The sequence below is a fragment of the Bos javanicus genome, chromosome 22, assembly GCF_032452875.1.
Source record: "Bos javanicus breed banteng chromosome 22, ARS-OSU_banteng_1.0, whole genome shotgun sequence".
NCBI lineage: Eukaryota > Metazoa > Chordata > Mammalia > Artiodactyla > Bovidae > Bos > Bos javanicus.
In genome coordinates, this window is record NC_083889.1 from 35,023,142 (window position 1) to 35,036,136 (window position 12,995).

The 12,995-nt window shown below is 47.2% G+C and overlaps 1 protein-coding gene across 1 annotated transcript in view; it reads left to right on the top strand.

Moving 5' to 3' along the window:
• The window catches only part of LRIG1 (leucine rich repeats and immunoglobulin like domains 1), a 115,030-nt gene that overhangs the window by 39,215 nt on the left and 62,820 nt on the right, over positions 1-12,995 (top strand). The window contains exons 2-3 of the mRNA XM_061396443.1: positions 63-134; positions 11,003-11,077. Coding sequence (XP_061252427.1) covers positions 63-134; positions 11,003-11,077 — 147 coding nt within the window. The remainder of the gene's footprint in view (positions 1-62; positions 135-11,002; positions 11,078-12,995) is intronic.

A 12,995-nucleotide genomic window follows, 5' to 3' on the forward strand; every position in this document is an offset into this window, starting at 1 on the left:
GATTCCTAAATTTGGGAGTATTGACTGAATTTTTTCTTTGTTTTTTGCTCTCCTTTTTCCAGAAACCTGAGTTACAACAAACTTTCTGAGATTGATCCTGCTGGTTTTGAGGACTTGCCGAATCTACAAGAAGTGTGAGTGCTTTTCCTCAAACTTTGGGGGGTTGGTGGGCAGGATGGCAAGCTCCTGGGGAAGACCCTGTCTTGGGGCAGCGCCACTCTTTCCCTGGATCAGCAGTCTGAACCTTGTTAGAGGGGACATCTGCTGGGCGCTGTTGGAGACAAAAGGTCCTGCCTACTTATCACTCCTTTGCTGAAGCCCCTCTCTTCTTCCTGGGCAGTCAGTGATGGGTGTGTCCAGCAGATGTGAATTTATTGGAAATCACATGCCCACGGGGGCTGTACAGGCTTGTGGAAAGCCTTGGGGGCCCAGGGGGCTAACACACCTGGCTGGTACTTCCCCCAGTCCCCAGGGCCCTAGAGCAGCCTGCTTTGCTGGGGCAAATCAGCCGGCCCACCCCTTCTCTTTCCCAGGAATGCAAGGTATAGAGAAATGGATAATAAGGCTGATTTTTCTCTCCCGATCTCCAAACAGAACTAGACATTACTGTCTTTCGAACGCCAGGTTTGCTGTCTCTTGCAATGTCCTTTAAGTCAGGCCTCAGTCTTTTCTTCCTCTTTTTAATGTGAGGAATTCTGCTTTTAACGTGAATGTTAGAGTTATTCAGGATTTTAGTTCTACAGGGACTTCAAAGAAAAGTCATGCATACCCACTGCAGAAAATTTGGCAACTGTAGAAATATGTAAAACAAATTAAAATCACCAGTATTATCACCCAAGGCTAAATATTGTGGACACTTAGTGAAAAATATATACTTCTACACAAAATTTTGGAATCAAACTGTATTTATACCATGGTTTTACATCTGTTTCTTACTTCTCCTTACATTTGTGAATACTTTGTCATGTAAATTAAAAGATTTTTACTATCCCATTTCAATTTTTATGTAAAGCTACTTATGCGTGGATATTTCATAAATCATTCACCCATTCGCTCCTGTTGTTACTCTATTTTTAGTAGACATTAAGTGCTTTATATATTTTACTTGTTACATGTAACTGATAAAAAAAAAATCCTTGTTTATTATTTTTTGATCCTATTGTTGAGGGTTTATCTAAAGGAAATTTAATCAGATGATGCAATTTGTTAAATACTTGTGTTCTCTACCACCATCTCCAGATTCTCCAAAATGCTGTTTATGATTTCCAGGTCTGTTTAAAGAAGGTTCCAACTTCCCAAGTTAAAGGAAGATGAGAGTTGGAAGGGACGCTTGGAAATACTTTGTCCAGGGCCCTTATTTTTCCATAGGGTCACAGTGATTTGGACTAGTTTGGAAGTGGGTCATTATGCAAGTTTACTTAGTAAAAGACCACAGACTGGGTGACTTAAATAATAGCAACTTATTCTCTCAGGGTTCTGGAGGCTGGAAGTTCAAGATCAAGGTCCTGGCAGGGTTGGTTTCCTCTGGGGCCTCTCTCCTTGACTTGCAGATGGCCACCTTCTTGGCCACCTCTTCCCATGGCCTTTCCTTTCCCTGGTGCCTCTTCTTTGTGTCCAAATGTCCTCCTGTCAAAAGGGCACCAATCATACTGGATTAGAACCCATCCATATGACCTCTTTAAAAACCCTTTCTCCACTTACGATCACAAGCTGAGGTATTGAGGGCTGGAACTTCAGCCTAAGAATTTTGTGGGGGTGTGACAGCCCACCACAGCCACCTGAAATGATAAACCCAGCCCATCAAGGAGCCGGTTTGGGCCATAACCCAGTCCTTTCCCTTGATCCAGGCTGTCTTTAACCACTTGTGGTCACTGTATTCAACTTCTGTATGCTGAGTCTCAGAGCTTAGTGGTTTCTTTTCGAATTGGACAAAACAAAAATCATGTTATTTCTTAGGGCATCATTCAGGCTTTCATTCACTATTTCCTCAAGTACCTCCTATGTGCCAGGCGCTGCTCTGCTGCTGGGGGCACAGGACTGAATAAGGCAGACAGAGAGAGCGAGGGAAGGGTTAGGTAAGAGGCATTTGCCAGTGGTGCAGGATTGAAGGGGCTTCTAAAAAAAAATTAAGCATTCAAGATAAAGGACCTTAATGCAGTATTTGAAAAAAGAAAAATGAATGCCAAATAATAAAATAATACCAATCCATGATGAAAAAATACAGAAAGTTTAAGTAAAGTCTGAATCAGCTTAACTGATTATTTTTCCTTTTGCCCCAGGCTCCTGTCTGGCTTGACAGGGCTCTGTTGCTGATCATATCTTGGTTTGAAAACTTACATACTCTGCTCTGAATGAGTGTTGTTTTGCATTCACTTTCAAATTTTAAAAGTGCTACATTCAGATAGTCTTTACTCTGGCTTCGTAGTTTTCTTGGTAGCCCCCTGAATGCTGTTCCCATTTCCCACAATCCTGGCACCTCAGACAAGCCTCGCCTGTCACAGAACCACATTAAAAAAGGGAAAGACATGTGGGGAACAAGGAAGCCAGGAGACTCACTAGTCATACGTGTTTGGGGGGCCTAGAACAGGGTCAGGGGAGGATTTTCTCCTTTGATTTTAGAGAGGTAATAATGGAGCTGGAGTGCTCAGGGTGGTGACTGACAGGCAGAGCAAGAAAATGTGAGTAGTGTGGACAGGATGAGCTGCAAATAGAAGACAAGGCCCTCACAGAAGGACCAGGACGAGGCCCACTGTGCCTGGTGTGCGTGAGGGCGGGGTGTGTGGCCAGGGCCTGGGTCCCAGGGGGCCCTGGGGGTCATGTTATGTTGTGGATCCAATGTCATCAGCCCCGCCATAGATTGGGGGCACAGTTGATGCTCCCGTGAGCCTTTGCTGTGTTCTCTCTAGCTCTCTCTTGCCATTTGTTTCTTCCCCCAACAGCCATCCAGTTTCAATTGGTTTGGTTCCCTTGACCTGCGGCTTTTAATCCCCCTTTTACTTGGTGCTTTTTTGGAACTTAATCCCCACTCAGATCTAGAACGGAGAGCATCTGACTTGCACCTGTCCTTCACTGGGGATGCCGGTTAGTCTTAAAAATAAATTTCCCGAATCACAACAGCACAGCAATGACAGTAACACCACACTCAGCCTTAGAGGAAGACGGCTTCATTTCATCCTGACACCAGCTCTATGTGATTTAAATTCTTTTCTTTACAGTCATTTTCTCCACTTTACAGAGGAGCAAATGGAAGCTCAGAGAGATTAAATAAACCTGTTCAGTGTCACCTGGTTGGTAAAGCTGAGAAAAGTGTTAGTCACTCAATTGAGTGTAACTGTTTGCAACCCCACGGACTATATCACATCAGTCTCCTCTGTGTATGGAATTCTCCAGGCAAAAGTACTGGAGTGGGTTGCCATTCCCTTCTCCAGGGGATCTTCCCAAATGAGGGATGAAACCTGGGTCTCCCACATTGCAGGTGGATTCTTTACAATCTCAGCTCCAGGAAAGCTGAGAGTTGAACTCAAATCTGTTTGATTTCCAGTTCAGTTCAGTTCAGTTCAGTCACTCAGTCGTGCTGACTCTTTGCAACCCCATGAATCGCAGCACACCAGGCCTCCCTGTCCATTACCACCTCCCGGAGTTCACCCAAACTCACATGCATCGAGTCGGTGATGCCATCCAGCCATCTCATCCTCTGTCGTCCCCTTCTCTCCTGCCCCCAATCCCTCCCAGCATCAGGGTCTTTTCCAGTGAGTCAGCTCTTCAAATGAGGTGGCCAAAGTATTGGAGTTTCAACTTCAGCATCAGTCCTTCCAATGAATACCCAGGACTGATCTCCTTTAGGATGGACCGGTTGGACCTCCTTGCAGTCCAAGGGACTCTCAAGAGTCTTCTCCAACACCACAGTTCAAAAGCATCAATTCTTCAGCGCTCAGCTTTCTTCACAGTCCAACTCTCACATCCATACATGACCACTGGAAAAACCATAGCCTTGACTAGATGGACCTTTGTTGGCAAAGTAATATCTCTGTTTTTAATATGCTATCTAGGTTGGTCATAACTTTCCTTCGAAGGAGTAAGCGTCTTTTAATTTCATGGCTGCAGTCACCATCTGCAGTGATTTTGGAGCCCAGAAAAATAAAGTCTGCCACTGTTTCCACTGTTTCCCCATCTATTTCCCATGAAGTGATGGGACCAGATGCCATGATCTTAGTTTTCTGAATGTTGGGAGAAGGCAATGGCACCCCACTCCAGTACTCTTGCCTGGAAAATCCCATGGGCGGAGGAGCCTGGTAGGCTGTAGTCCATGGGGTCGCAAAGAGTAGGACACGACTGAGCGACTTCACTTTCACTTTTCACTTTCATGCGTTGGATAAGGAGATGGCAACCCACTCCAGTGTTCTTGCCTGGAGAATCCCAGGGACAGGGGAGCCTGATGGGCTGCCGTCTGTGGGGTTGCACAGAGTCAGACACGACTGAAGCGACTTAATAGCAGCAGCAGCAGCAGCAGCAGCAAGCCAACTTTTTCACTCTCCTCTTTCACTTTCATCAAGAGGCTTTTTAGTTCCTCTTCACTTTCTGCGCTGTGTATTTAAGCCTGAAGCTGCACTGTCTTCACCCCCCACCCCCTCTTCTTAACCTGCAGCCTTCCACCCAAGATTTTAAAAGGATGGAAAGTCCAGTGTTTCATCTCCTCTGTCACTCTTACTGCATTGGTCTTCTCTATCGAGGTACTTAGTATTTCCTCTGATTCCTCCAGACTCTTTGTCCAAACCCACATCACCTTGTCCAAGCCCACCTTCCCTTCTCCCTTCACATTCTGGCTTTTTTCCTTCTCCTGAGCTCCTGTTGGATTTAGGGACAGGGTGAGACTTCTTGACCCCGTCGTCTACCCTCTCTCTACTGTGTGTGTCTTCTCCTCTTCCTCCAGCTAATGCACTCAGGAAAGTTGACTGTAGCTGGCTATTGTGCTAATAAAAAGCCCTCTGCTCCTTATGGTCATTTCAACATTTTCAGACAGTTGTGGAGCGGAGCCTGGGAACCAGGCTGCAATTGCATAGCTAGTAAATGAGGGAGTGAGGCCTGGAGTCCCTGGTCTCACTCCTATCCCAGACTCTCCGTGGCAGCACAGCCTTCCCGGGCGTGGGAGTTGTAAAGAGAGGGATCACTCCTTGTGAGTACAGTGTTGTGTACTGGGAGGATGTGAGTTTGGTAGTAGGCAAACCTGGCTTGGAGTCCTGCTTCTGCCCCTTACCGGGACTGAGTCCCCGGACAAGGTACTTCCTTCTGTGCTGCCTCTGGAACATGGGCGTAGTGACATGTCATCCAGTTACAGATACAGTAACTGTTCATTGGATCTGATTTCCAGAGCATTGTACGTGGGCAGGGCTCTATGCTGTGTGTTCAGTCTCTCAGTCATGTCCGACTCTGTGCGGCCCCGTGGACTGTAGTCCGCCAGGCTCCTCTGTCCATGGAATTTTTCAGGCAAGAATACCGGAGTGGTTGCCATTTCCTCCTCCAGGGGATCTTCCTGACCCAAAGATTGAACCCACATCTCCTGCATTGGCAGGCAGTTTCTTCACTACTGAGACACTTGGGAAGCCCAGGGGCACACTGTATATTATTTATCTTCTACTTTGAGAACCCCAGAGCTGCCCTCCACAACCCCCCCACCCCGCCACTGAGCTGGGTGGCTTGTTAAGATACAAATCCTTGGGGGCTGATAGGGTGAACCCTTTACCAGCATGACTACCCCTGGTCCCCAGTGTCATACTGTGGGATGGATGACACAAATTCCTCAGGGCCCAGAGCAGTGGAACTTGTCATTGATAAAGATCCAGTCCTTTCCTGAAGGGAATCCTAATACATCGTGCAGGCAGGAAGAGGCAGTGAGGAGCAATGGGTGGGGAGATGGAGAAGCATATTAAAGAAAAGAAAAAAAATCACAGTGGGCACACTGCTTCTAAATTAACTGAGTCTTCCAGGGGCTGTCAGTTCTCCTGAAACCTGCACAGTCACCAGCCACCACTTGAGTCTGGAAACCTCAGCACGAGGGGAACCACAGGCTGGCAAAGCTGTGGTCGGTGGTTTAGCAGTGGTTTTATTTTGGAGGCCGGCAACCGCAGAGCATCGTGGGCCAGTTGGAGAGAGAAAGCGAGCCGGTTGGGGGCCCCCGGAGGACCTGAGGATGTTGGCGCAGCTGCCGCCGGACCACATGGTCGTCACTGCCCGCAGCGCTGAGGAAAGCCCACCAGGGAGAGCCTCCAGCCAGGAGTCCTGGACTGCGAGGCTCCTCTATTAATAAGAGGGGCTATTTATACCGTCCTCCTTCAGAACTGCGCTCGGATCGCGTTACTGCTGCCTGGCCCGGGAATGCCTAACGTGGGTGCTGCCGTGTGCTTTCCAGGGCCGTTGACCTAAAAGGTTCTGAAGGCGCCGAGAAAGGCTGAGCGTGCCTGCCTCTGGGTATTTATGGCTCGCCCTGTGGTGGCCCAGGCTTCTGCTGCCCCTGTGTGTGCGCGTGTGCAGTGTGTTTCAGGGGAGGGTTGAAATCATAAGGGGGTGTCACTTGAGGCACTGCTTTTTGGCTGTGAATCACCACCACCTGTTAAGCATTTACTATATATCTGGCTCTCTCCTGGGCTGTTAGATTTAGTGATTTCAGCCAGATCCTGCCAAAACTCTATGGAGTTAGGGCTTGTCCTTTGCACTTTTGGTGAAGAAAGCTAAGGTGCAGTGAGGTTCAGTGACCCACTGAAGGCCGTTTGATTGGTACGGGATTAGCTCAGGGTTAAATGGACCCGGGTCTGTCTGATTGAAACATTTGAACTGTATCATCTCCTCCTAATAATCCCTGCTCTGCTGTGCGGTAACTTGGTCTCAGTCTCGTCTTTTAACGTGAGGTGATGAATTAGTGCCTTGCTTCAAGGGCTGACATGTTATTCAGTGACACATGGCACGGAAAATCCTCCGCACAGAGCCTGGCACTCAGAGAAGTGTTTGCCTTTATTGTCTTTTCTAAGTGTTGACTTAGAGGAGCTGCATTCTGTGTCATGATACTGAAATACCTGTACCTGTCCAGCTGGTATGCAAACTGTAAGTCTTGCCAAAGTCAGTAACGTAGTCTGCCTTGTTCTCGAGTAGCTGAAAGCACTGGTAACGGCTATTGATGAAGTGTTCCTAATCCACAGTGGCTCCTACCTGATGACTTTCTCCCACTTCAGAAACAAAACGAACTGATGTGGCACCCCCAGCCCAACTTTGACCGATATTAATGGCAGCTCACTTTGTGTTTGGAAACAACCAGTGTCTAGAAAATTAGTGAATCAACTACGTCAGTTGTGGCTCATTCATATCATTCATCGTAGCAAAGGAGCACTTCACCTCTGGTTAAAAGATTTAGGGAGATCCCCAAGATCTATTACTAAGGGGAAACTGGCGCAGAATAGTCTGTGTAAGACACAGGCATCTGTGTGGAAGAAAACCGTGTGTTCATCTGCAGCAGCCTACAGCCGGAGCTTCCTCTTGGAGGCAAACCAGGGGGCGGGGCGGGGGCAGTGGTGGCTTTCAATATATATTCCTGGTGTTCTTTTTTTGAAACAATTTGGAATTTCACTGTGTACTTACATCAGCTATTCAGTAAGTAATTAGAGCCAAACCGTTTTTAAAAAACAGAAAGGGCTATAACTCAAAGTGATCCTGTGGGTTTGTTTTTCATTGTTTGTTGATGCCTGATTTGATTAAGGCAGTCAGTAATAAAAGTTCTCTGAAGCATCCTTTTTAACATTCTGCATCTTGCATGATGTGAAAACTTCCTTTCACCAAGTCCAGTAAATGGAAGTTTCAGAGAGAGAGAGCTGAGGGGGCCCGGAAGGCTGGGAAAGGCCAACATCCAGGTTCTGCCCCAAGAGTGGGATGGGGAATAGGGGGATGGGGAGGCGGTCTATGCAAAGCTCTCCCCCCATCCCACCCCATGCCTTTTTCACACCTTTCCCAGCTGCAGGGCTGGGCCATTGTTCACGGTCTGATGCTTCCAGAGCATTTCTTGGTCCTAAATCATCAGGAAAAGTTTCAGTTATAGAAGCCAGATATTTAAGAAGAATTTTTAGGGCCTTTGAATGGAAGCAGATTTGGAGGGAATGAGAAGGGGGGAAAGACTGCACAGCCCTAGATATTCAGAAGATTTCATCAAACACAGTCCTAAATTCTGACAGCATCCCTACACATGGAGACTGTGCCGAATGTCCCGAGGCCCTTCTTTGGCTGGCTCGGGAGGTGGTGCTGTTTTTGACTGGCCTCTATTTCAGGCTGGCAAGTTGGTCGTGTCTCAGTGGGAGTTGGGCCTTTGTTGCCTTCCGAGGGTAGTGTTCTGGTTTCAACAAGGGACAGAGCGAGAAGAGAGCCAGTGGTGGAGGAGCTGGTTGAGGTTTACTTGCCCTTCTTTTGAAGTAGAAATGATCGAGAAGTAAGCTAGCCTTGCAGATCTTCTTCTCTATGTTCCCTCTGACCTTTTCATAAATCCAGCAGCCCTGCTGATCAGAGCCTGCGATTTCTGCCTCATCTTGTTGACTCCGGGCTGCTGATCCAGACCTGAAATGCCCTGTGTACCTTCAGCGCTGTTGGCCACACCTGCACGCTCTGCTTCCAGCATTTTGGTCACGATTTGAGATATGCTAACGATGCCCCCTTTCCTTGTTCAGTTATCATTCCTAGGAGTTGGGTGGAGCAGTTTGTTGTGTGTGCAGCAGGGTGGCCCGAGACCAAACTCAATCAGCCAAAGTTCTCCTGCAGAGAAGTCCTTACTGACAACTGAAAGACAGCTACCATGTTACTATAAGGCTGTAAGCTTGCTGCCTGCTAGCCTTTTCAGCTGTGGCTCTCCTGTGGCTGGCACTTGTACTTTGTTCACCTCTTGTCCAGGCCTCTCTCTCCCTCTCTCTCTGTCACCTTAGGATGGTGACTTACACTTAGAGACCTCACCTGTGAGGTAGAGAACAGTACTAGCGCCTGGTTCTGAACCCAGAGTCTGACAATGCAGTTACATAATGCTGTAGAGTTGCTGCTGCAGCTATAAATAAATGGAAGTAATGGTTAAGAACCTAGACTTCAGGGCTTGACCCCCAGGGCCACTGCCTTTTACTGCTGGTGACCTCAGTTAAATTACTTAACATCTTAGTGATTCAGTTTCCTCATTGGTACAATGGAAATGTTAATGGGGCCTGCCTAGTAGGGCTCTAAGGACAGATTAATATATTGAAAAGCCTTCAAGAGTCAGGCCTGGCATATAATAAGCCCTCAGTAAGTTAGCTGCTGTTATTATTATTATGACACCCCCCCGCCAAGCATCTGCGTTTTAGAATAAATCTCTAAGAAATGAAGAGTTTGTAAGCAAGCTGCCTTCTTGGCAGCAAGCTCTTGACCTTAGCTTTCCTTGCCCTGGTAAGATCTGAGGATCTCATCGAGGAATATGTACATTTATGGTACTGTGAAAATTTATTAGTAGAGATTCCGACAGATGGTGAGTTTTCAGCATCCTTGCACCAAGATGGGAAACGGATCACAGCAGGGGTGGACAGATAAAAGGTGAAGCAGAAGCAGTCTGCTTTAGGGGCAGTCAGATAAGAGACTGTTAAAGTAATTAATCGTCTACTTCAGCACACAAACAAGGGCCCTTTAAGTGGAGAAAGGCTTTGCCACGTGGTACAGATCTGCTTTCTCTCCGCCAGATGCTTCAGTCATGAAGCTGTTGAAATAGACATTCTGTGTCCCTCAGCCCAGTAATTGCCAGGCTTCATCTCTAACCAGCTTTGGCACTGAAGAAAGCGAATGGGATAATTCAAGGCCTTTTCCTCCCCCTCCCCATTCATTCTATAAAAGATGGCAGACAACCAGATTATTCTATTCAAGCAAATACTCGCTGTAAACTTGTATGAATACAGCTGTCATTTCAGTGGCCTTGTCCTCAAACCGTAACTGGGTGCTCTGTGTAAGACATATTGTGTAAAAAAACAAGAATAAGATAAACCAGCATTATCCTTTATTCTGCATCTCAGATACCATTTCTTTCCAGCCCATCCCCCGTCAAAAAGCCTCATCACCGTGCTTTGGCTACCCTAAGGATTTCAGGGCTCACTTTGCAAATCTGATTTTGAAGTCTCTTCCCCATTTTGGAAATACACATCCATGTAAGGAAGCTGGATTCCAGAGCCTCTGGGGATGGCCCAGGCGAGCTGTGTTCTGACTTTTGGGCTTCCCCTTCCATTAAGAGTTGAGAATTATGGAAGTACAGATATAGAATATTCAAGTGGGAAGGGAGCTTGGGGAGCATCTCTGGTTCTGCAGAAGATTTTCAGATTGTCTGCGTGAAAAAGTATGTGTGTATATGGATATATTCCTGGAAGACACGTCTGGAGGCTTCATCAGAGTTCAGAGAAGCTGGAATTGCAAGTAGATAAGAACCTTCAAGAACTAGTCATTGGTTCATGTGTCTCCAGCACCAGGAACCCCCCACAGGAGGGCATGAATCTGTGGCGCTGGGTGCAACCACGTGGTCCTTTGGTGAGGGCAGAGCCGTGTCATGGACATGCATAAAGCAACTGGGGGAGGAGGACCATCCCAGTTGGAGTGGGCTCTGATCCTTCAGCCCCCAAGGAGCGCTCTCAGTGATGGTCTTGGGGAGCTGATGTTTCATTTTGTGCATCTCCACCTGTGTTCACAGTCCCTTGTCTATTAGTCTTGATTTCTGAGCTAGAGTGGAGGCTCCTAGAGGACAGGGGACATGTTCTGGGTGTGTTTATTCCTAAACTATGAGTGTGGTACGTAGTATTTATGACCAGGCATAACTTCTTTCCTATTAAAAACTTGCGTTTAGATTCTCGTATTCAGCGTTACAGCATAGCAGTTTGCCCATGGCCATTTTTTTACGACGTCCTTGTATATCTGTAATTTCATACGACTAATTTTAATGATTTAACTTATTTATTTCTTCTTGTTGTCATTACAGGTACCTCAATAACAATGAGTTGACAGCCATACCATCCCTGGGCAGTGCCTCATCTCATATAGTCTCTCTCTTTCTGTAAGTGGTACCATTTGGGAGATCCTGGGCTGTGTGGGGAGGCCGTGGTATCGTGTTGCTGACATTGGGTATCAGGGAAACTCGTATTCCTGGGCTCACTGGAAAAAATGGTCTTACTCCATGTACCTCTAGTGATCATGACAAATGTGTTGCTTGCTGTTTCGGGGTGTGTAGAATTAAAAACTGAAAGTTTTGCCTCATCTCTAGCTTGGCAGGAAATTATCTTTTTAATACCCAGGGGTATTAAATTTCTTGTTCTTAATGGATAAGCTGGCAGTTTGAGTGCCTAAACTGAACTTAAAGAACACTGTATCAGTGATGAGACAGCAGGCTCATCTTTGTAGCAGTAACTTTGATAATGTGACTCAGCTCACTTTCAGGGCTTAAAAAAAAAAAAAAAAAACAATTCATCAGGCTTCTGATATTAGCATAAAAGTAAGGATTTCTTTGTCATGGTCAAGTGTAACACAGCATAAAACCTGCCGACTATTATAGACAACGCAGTGGAAATGAGAAAGGGAATAAAGGGACCTCAGTGAGGAAGAAAGGGAGATGCCCTGGGTATGTCATTGTTGGGGCCGAGAAGCACCCTGTGGGGGAGTTAAGTACCGTCAGTTACCCCACTTCTCCAGCAGTCAGACGGAGGTGCTCACTTGTTTGAAACTCACCCAGAGGTCTTTCCAGATACACCAGTCACAAGTCCAGCTATTTTCTAGACCAGCTTTTATTGGCAGCTTCCCCAGCAGAGCACCTCCCTCTTCACGCCAAATTTCCTGTTTCCACTCCAGGCCTGCCAATTTTTATTTGATGGTGATTTTGCTGGTGTTATAACTTATCCGATCACCTGGAGGTATCTTTTCTGACACTGACCCGAGCAGAGTGACTTGGGAAGAAGGCTTCATCTGTCCGATAACTAGTGCGTCTTACAGGTCTCCGGGTTTTCCTGGCTGCAGGGCCTGTGTTCAGAAGATGGCCCAGCCTTGGGAAACAAAGTCTTGGTTTTAACCCTTTTCCAGGTGTTGTGGGGTTGGGGAGCAGGGGCTTAGAATTGTGACCCAGCCCTGTGTCCTGAACAGACGGCTTCATCTCTCTGAACCTCATTTTCCTCATCTACAGGATGTGTTCCTGTTCCCCTTGTGTGTTTTTGTTTTTTTTTCCCCCTTGTGTTTGTACACGTAGGGGCAGTGAGTCCAAAGTTCGAGGGGAGCATGAGGTGCAGGAAACTCCTAATGTCTTGCACAAGCCAGAATAGGTGTTTGACGGGTGGCAGCGGCTGCTGGCTGGTGGCTAGTTGTCACCTGGCCCCTTGGGCCCTGGCGTGATCTCACCTGTAGGACCACAGGGTCTGCGAGTCACTTCTTGTGCCTGTGGAGTGCTGGAATGATGCATATAGCTCTTTGTCCCAAGATGATCAGTCAGGGATCTAATTTTCTTGTTGCAGCTGTTTGGCCCATGGTGTTCTAGCATCTGGAAGGTGTTTCATTGCTGGTTAAATGAGTTATCCGTACCTGAGGCTAGTTAAGGACATGTCAATCCCTGGTATGTTTATAGAGCAGCACACCGGAAGATGCTTCTAATGCCTTGCTATTTAAAGGACTGTTCCTGGCCCAGCAGTGTGCTGTCAGTACTGAGCTCGTTAGAAATGCAGACTCCCAGGCCTCATCCCAGTCCTGCTGGTCAGAAGCCATTTTCACCGGCCCCCCTGGCCATTGGCCCATTCATTCAAGGTTGAGAAGCACGGCTTCCCCACCCCTTGTTCTTCACTTGGTTGGGAAGCCCAGGCCCCAGAGATCATCTTTATGTTACCAGACAGGAAACTGAGGCTGCCTGAGCTCCTGTAAGTTGCGCAATAGAGCGGTGAACAGAGACTGAACACGCATGCCCGTGCATGGCTCCTTTCTCCCCCACATGGGGGCAG